The 7521-nt window shown below is 45.9% G+C and overlaps 1 protein-coding gene across 1 annotated transcript in view; it reads left to right on the top strand.

Annotated features, from left to right (window-relative positions):
• LOC112137696 (patatin-like phospholipase domain-containing protein 7) overlaps positions 1 to 7521 on the top strand; it is a gene marked incomplete in the record, with an annotated part of 25585 nt that overhangs the window by 13644 nt on the left and 4420 nt on the right. Inside the window, 14 exon segments of the mRNA XM_036213710.1 lie at positions 1234 to 1313; positions 1417 to 1566; positions 1972 to 2049; positions 2948 to 3153; positions 3238 to 3369; positions 3543 to 3666; positions 3744 to 3933; positions 4516 to 4665; positions 4763 to 4826; positions 5878 to 6046; positions 6116 to 6298; positions 6372 to 6490; positions 6853 to 7009; positions 7095 to 7207. Of these exon segments, the coding sequence (XP_036069603.1) occupies positions 1234 to 1313; positions 1417 to 1566; positions 1972 to 2049; positions 2948 to 3153; positions 3238 to 3369; positions 3543 to 3666; positions 3744 to 3933; positions 4516 to 4665; positions 4763 to 4826; positions 5878 to 6046; positions 6116 to 6298; positions 6372 to 6490; positions 6853 to 7009; positions 7095 to 7207 (1915 nt within the window).

Genomic DNA, 7521 nt, shown 5'->3' with positions numbered 1-7521 from the left:
ACAGGAAAGTTTAGCTATCTCTTTGGCAAACGTGGCAAACGTCGTGGGAGAAGGCCATCCACACCCACTCAAAGCTGTCCGTCGGCAGCACTCTCATTCTGACGACGCCGGCTCTGAGAAGTCTGACACAGGTCTGGAACCCTCTGAGCCTCTTGTTCAGACGGCAGTGAGATGAGTTCAGTTTGTTTGATGATTTCTTGTTCAACATTACAGAGAAGTCCAGCCAGTCAGACTCTTCTGTGTCAAAGTACAGGAAATCCCGCTCCCTCTCCAACCCAACTGTTTTAGCAAGTACGTCCCCACGCAGACGTCCATTCATCCAGAAACCAGCTTCACGTCACACATGTCAGCAGGGATCATGTGATTACAGGGATCATGTGATAACAGGGATCATGTGATTACAGGGATCATGTGATAACAGGGATCATGTGATTACAGGGATCATGCGATCACAGGGATCATGTTATTACAGGGATCATGCGATCACAGGGATCATGTGATTACAGGGATCATGTGATTACAGGGATCATGTGTTTGCAAGGATCAAATATCTGCAGACTCCTGGGTCCACATGTCTATATGTATTGCATGTTTCAGGGACCATGTGTAAAGCAGAGTTTATGGGTTAACAGGGATCATACATTTGGAGACATCACATGAATATAGTCCTCATGTGTTTTCATGGATTACTGGTTTACAGGGGTTACATGTTTGCAAAGATCACATGACTGCAGGGATCAGGTAAAGGCAAGGATTATATGACAGCAGAAATTGTGTGACTGCAGGGATCCTAGAACTGCAGAAATCACTTGACTGCATAAGTCACATTATATGAGTGCCGGGATCAAGTCATGAACAGATGTTTGCAGGGATCATGCAACTAAGTGATCACAAGAAAACAGGGATTATGTGATGGCAGGAATCAAAGGACTGCAATCATGTAATCCCCTAGGGATTACATGATTGCAGAGATCCAGTGACTCCACTGATTGTATTATTTGTGGATCATATCATACAACAGTAGAAATGTTGTGACAACAAAGATACTGCGACAGCAAGGGCGCATATTTGTAGGGATCCAATGACTGCATGAATCTTGTAACTGCATGGATCTTGTAAAAAAAAGGAGTTACTTAAAAGCAGGGATCAAGTGACTAATTACATAATCAGTGGATACATGATTGTACTTAAACCCTTCCTGTTCTGATCTCCTTCCTCTTTTATTTGTTTCAGGTGAAGCGTCGATCAACACTAACAGAGAACATTTCCAGACTAATTTTAGAGACGAGGGTCTCTCTCAAAGTCCTGTGAAGGTCTCTGCGGGACAGTTTTCTTTCTACCCTTTTGTTATTAGAGTCTGTTGAGTCTATAGACTGTAAACCAGGGGCTGACTGTGCTTCTTGTTCTTCTCCTCAGTCTATTCTGAAGAAGAGCGTGACAATGCAGCCTGCCCCGTCTGCAGTTTACCATTACAGTGACACCATCGCAGAAATCCCGCCCCACAATAAAGTTAACGCCATTTTTCAAGCTGCCAAAAAGGACCTGCTGCAGGTCATCCAACTGCAGGTACCTCAGAGAACCAAGCGTTTCAGGAAAATCTCCTTCACGTTAACGACTTCCTGTCATTGTTTGTGCTTTACTATAACGCCCAAAAAGGGGACCTTAAAAGTATTTAAGAGAGATAACCCCCCTCCATCCATTTATCATGTGTACATCCTTTCTCAGAATAAAAAAATCAGCACCGACTCACTTTCTGCCATCCTGTCCTAACAGCATTTGGCCCTGAAAGCACAATATCTGAAATTCATGTTTATAATGTGCTAACGTCGTCGACAGTCAAGAGAAAATAGGACTTCCAAAGGGTTTTGGAATAAAATGGATGTAATTCAATAACAAACTGCAATATTTGTAGGGAGATTGTTATAAATAGGGGTTTGGAAAGGTTACTTCAGGTCATGTGCCCCCTCACAGGACCCCAGCCTGCTGGAAGGAAGAGTGACTCTGCGACAGGTCAAAGCAGGAACTGTGGTGGCTCAACAAGGAGACCAGGTGAGACACTCCATCCTCCTTTTTCTCTTCTTTTTTTTTTTCAAATGATACTGACCTTTTGCCATGAAGTGGCCTTCAGGGGGCACACAGACCCTTGAAAAGGTGGAAACCAGCTTCTTCTTCTGACTGACAAGAACATAAGAACACACCAAACTTGTAGAACTAAATTTAAAATGTGTCTTTGTTTTCCGTGTTTGAATTGGAATCCGACTCAGAACTGTAAGTCTAGATAGCTCTGATATTTCTCGCCATTTTTGTTGCACCGCTAATGTCAGGTTGGGGTTGTGAGGGGCTGTAAGCTAGATGGAAAGAGTGTAAACATATGGGTAATGGGAAGGGGGGTGGGGTTGCTCCTTGCCAGCAATCCCACCCACAACTCAGAGGCAAATTTCTAATGAACTCCTGCTGCTATGCAGAAACTATGTCCTTGAAAATGCTTCGGGTGTTTTGATTTTGTCTGAAAACGTCATAATAATAATTAAAAGACCAGTGGGAACAGTTTGAAAAAATAATATGGTCCTTGCCATCAGTACCTGATGCTGTGGGCCATAATTATTGATTTAGGGCTTAAAAGCATCATGCTATCTAGGACTAAGTTGACCTAAAACTCAAAAAATATAAGAAATATTGTGAAGAAGAAGGTTAAAACATCAGAACAAGGACACAGAAGAGCTAAAGAATCTGGATAACACCTCAGCAGAGCCACATACGGATCGCCTTCATTCCACACTGCAATGATACAGGGTGTGATTCAGAGGGAGCCCCAGCCACATATGGAGTGGCCCATAAGGTTATATTTTGATCATTATGAAGTTGGAGGTTTAGTTGTACTGAACAGAAGCTTACATATTCATGGACATTCCCACATGCTTATCCAAAGCTGTTTTCGGTCTTGCAGGACGTGAGCGTGGAGTTTGTCATCTCGGGCGTCCTGCACGTCTATCAACGCAAGATCGACCGGGAGGACGAGTGCCTGCTGTTTGTCACCCACCCCGGAGAGATGGTGGGTCACCTGGCAGTTCTGACAGGCGAGCCGCTCATCTTTTCGGTGCGAGCGCAGAGAGATTGCACCTTCCTGTCCATATCCAAGGCCCACTTTTACGAGTAGGGCCAAGATCACACTCCAATCCAGGATTGTTCCTCTGGGCTGCCGGCAGCAGCTGACAGCGTCTGCCGTCTCCACTGCAGGATCATGCGGGAGGAGCCGAGGATGGTGCTGAACGTGGCTCACACGGTGGTGAGGAGGATGTCCCCGTTCGTCCGGCAGACGGACTTCGCTCTGGACTGGATGGCTGTGGAGGCGGGCCGGGCTGTCTACAGGTAACCACAGCTGTCAATCGGAGCTATCAAGACCTCCTGGAACTTGCTTAGTTCCCGTTTAAATCATCTTTTGTCAAAATTTAGGTGCAAATTCACTGACGTTTGCAGAGATGGAGTTGGGAGGAACCAAACAAGTTACAATTACATTATTTTCTTTGTTAACTTTCTTCCAGACAAGGAGACAAGTCAGACAGCACCTTTATCGTGCTCAGTGGTCGGCTGCGCTCTGTCATCACAAAGAATGATGGGAAAAAGGAGCTGGCCGGGGAGTATGGGCGCGGGGATCTGATTGGCGTGGTGAGTTGTCAGACATGTCAGACACCTTCTCCTGAAAGCAGATGAACTGACTGACTCCGTTTGGGCGGGTCGGGCAGGTTGAGGCGCTGACACACCTGAACCGAGCCACAACCGTCCACGCCGTCAGGGACTCGGAGCTTGCCAAGCTGCCCGAGGGAACCCTGAACTGCATCAAGAGGAGGTTCCCCCAGGTGGTCACCAGGCTGATCCACGTGCTGGGGGAGAAGATCCTGGGTAACATGCAGCAGGTCAACGGACCGCTGACAGGTGACCAGAATCGACTTCCACCAGCAGCCCAAACAAGCTGCAGATAGACACACAATGAGTGGTCACATCAGTAATAGCACCAACCTGTTGTTACGGGGGGGTTGGCATGAGTGCTGGGGGGTTTTGGGTCAGCCTGTAGAGGGTCATAGAAAGGAGAGGCTGCATCTTTAGGGGAGTGCAGGTGTGTCTTTTGAGGGTCACGCGTCCATGAGAATAGAGGACCATTATTGTGGTTGTGGTAAGTGTATTGTGAAGTATTTGAAAGGATAATGGAAGTTACACACACTTATGACATACAGGTGATGCTAACGCTAACAATGTAGAAGTATGTCGACAAAACAGCATCGTTTTTTTATATCTGTTGATGAAACTAGTGAAATATTAATGCAAGTTTTTGCTAAAATCTATTTTATACTGATATTATTAATCCTTAACTTGCATACTTTGAGGTTTGACTGAACAGAGCTACAGCATGAGAACAGAGAGTGTTACACAGTTGTGGGTTAGAAGTTTCCCTCCAGTCTGCAGCATATAATGTGATGCTGTCAGACGGAGGTCTCACCCTGAAGGTCTCTGCTGCAGGTCGTAGTCTGGCCCTGCACACCCCCAGCACCAAGTGGGACAGTGGGAACCCAGACTCCAACCTGTGCACCGTTGCCATCCTGCCCGTGTCTGACGAGGTCCCCCTCACTGCCTTTACTCTGGAGCTGCAGCACGCTCTCAGCGGCATCGGTACGTGCACGCCTCACGTACACACTCCGAGCTGTGCATTTTTGACTTTCTGTCTCAGTGTGCATTCTGATTTCTGTAACTCTTTTTTTTTTTTAAGGCCCCACTTTACTGCTGACCAGTGACATCATCAAACAGAGACTGGGCTCGGCGGCGCTGGACAGGTGGGTCTGCAATGAGAGGATGGAGAAGAAACTTGTCATGTTTAATAGACCAGCCATCATTTTATAGTTAAGGGTTTTGAAGGGGTCATACCATGAAAAAGCAACTTAAGGAGCTCTTGAGTGTATTATACTGTTCATTCCTCACTATAAAGAACCCCAGAGTGGTATTTTGATTGATTCATGCATTTCTGAGTATTCCTCTATAAACCTGTGCTCTCAACAGCAGCCCCTCCCATACCCACAAAAACAAGCGGGTCCTCACCATCTGATGTCACAACGTGAGACAGTCGAAAACTTTATTGATCCCACAAAGAGGAAATTCCTTGTTATTATAGCTCTATTAAAACAGCAGATAGAAAATAAATAACACTGAAAATACACATTTAAAATTGGTGACAAGGATTTTGAAACCAAAATCTGATTTTTTAGAATCCCTTTAAAAACACATATATCTACAGATATATGTTGGAGAAAATGCAGCATGGTTAGTGATCACACACATGCCGTCAGGGACTGCACCAGAATAAGACCACCGTAAGAATCTCTTACTAATGACCAATGTTATATTTTACATTATTATTTCTTTAAATTGACTTAAACCAAATCCACCAACAATAACTCAGTGGATACGAAGAGTAAAACAAGACTACATGATGGAATACCTGACTGTCCAACTGGAAATAGGCGTTTTATTTTTTTTTAAAGATGGATTGGAGTGACTATTATGTTTGAATAACATTTACTACAACTACTTACCGCATCCAGAACCAGTCTAGATCCGTGTATGGTACCAATCTCCGTTCAAACACCTATAACCACTAGGAGCAATGTATAATTATATGGTGTTATTATTTTTATAACACTAATAATTTAGCAGTTGCTTTTGTCACAGAACAGGCAGACGGCTTGGTGCTGAGCAGCATCTGAGGAGTGTGCGCTGGGGTTGCTGGGAGATGTAGTGCAGTCAGTACTCTGGGGACTACTCCCACCAATGACCAGAGAGGGAGAGAGAGCTCTTACTTCTGACAGTTTTTTTGTGTGTGTTCATCAGCGTCCATGAGTACCGTCTGTCCAGCTGGCTCGGCCAGCAAGAGGACATCCATCGCATCGTCCTGTACCAGTCTGACTCCAACCTCACCCCCTGGACCCAGCGCTGCATCCGCCAGGCGGACTGCATCGTCATCGTTGGGCTGGGTGAGCAGGAGCCCACTCTTGGAGAGGTAAGTGAATTCATGCAGAACGTGTGTTTGGATCGGAGCTCTCCTCATCTCCTCCTCCTGGTCCTTCAGCTCGAGCGAATGCTGGAGAGCAGTTCGGTCCGAGCTCAGAAGCAGCTGGTGCTGCTGCACAGGGAGGACGGCCCGCCTCCCAGCGGGACAGCCGAGTGGTTGAACATGCGCAGCTGGATCTCCAGGCACCATCACCTGTCCTGTCCTCGCAGGGTCTTTTCCAGGAGAAGTTTACCCAAACTGGTAGGAAGTACTCCGGGTTTGAACGTCTGACTCTGGATGCCGTCTCTCCTCTGATACTCTGGTGTTTTTGCAGAGGGAGCTCTACCAGCGAGTATTTGAGAAGTCTCCGGATTGTCACTCCGACTTCTCGCGCCTCGCCAGGATCCTGACGGGAAACAGCATCGCCTTGGTGCTCGGAGGAGGCGGGGCCAGGTACTACAGCTGCAAACACAGCTATATATATGATATTTACCTCCGAAGACTCACTCATGCATGTGTGTGAATTTTGAGTGTATTTGGACACATGCAGGTATGAGTTTCCCTTCTCCCCTCCACTTCCAATATTATATCACGAATCTTCTTTAAATATGGTCTGATTTGTGTATAAAAACAAAAGAAAACAAAAAGACTTTCAGATCCTCATTGTTGTTTTTATTTCTGTCCTCATCTGAAATAGAAAAGGATATTTTTACTCATTATTTCCTCTTGTCTGGTATAAAAATAAAAGCACAGAAATAGCAAAATACTGAGTTTGAGCTGCAGCTGAAGCTTCAATGGACCTGATCTCGTTTCAGGGGCTGCTCTCAGGTCGGGGTAGTGCGGGCGCTTAGGGAGGGCGGCATTCCCATCGACATGGTGGGCGGGACCTCCATCGGCGCTTTTATGGGAGCTCTCTACGCAGAGGAGAAGAGCATCAGCCGAATGAGGGTCCGGGCTCGAGAGTGGGCCATGGTGAGAGCCTCAGAGGCCTCCTGAGAACCCCACCATGTTCCTGCATGCTCTAGTGGAGTTTCAGTTTTTTTCTTCTCTGCTCCAGAACATGACCTCACATTTCAAGAGGATCCTGGACCTGACCTACCCCGTTACCTCCATGTTTACTGGAGCTGCCTTTAACTACAGCATCAGCTCCGTCTTCAGTGACCGGCAGATTGAGGTTTGTTCCTGACAGAGAAGACGTTCACATTTGACTCAAGCTCAGACCTCAGAAACATGCCAGCAGCTTATTCTGCACATCAAGATAAATAAAACAAGTCTGGTAAAGAAACTGCAGAACAGAAGAATATCGTTCATGAAGGTTCTGAGAAGATCTGTGGAATAAATCACAAATTCAGCGTAAACTGCGATAATGGATGTTTACACACATGCTATATAATCTCATGGTAGCTTCAAGTATTTAAAGGGTAACCAAACAGTAAATGTTGACCTCTATAAATGGGACTTTAAAAGTGCTGTCACCTTTTTTT

The sequence above is a fragment of the Oryzias melastigma genome, linkage group LG9 (genome assembly GCF_002922805.2).
Source record: "Oryzias melastigma strain HK-1 linkage group LG9, ASM292280v2, whole genome shotgun sequence".
Classification (NCBI taxonomy): domain Eukaryota; kingdom Metazoa; phylum Chordata; class Actinopteri; order Beloniformes; family Adrianichthyidae; genus Oryzias; species Oryzias melastigma.
The sequence above is the reverse complement of the archived record's forward strand: the minus strand, read 5'-3'. Positions and strand labels throughout refer to the sequence as shown.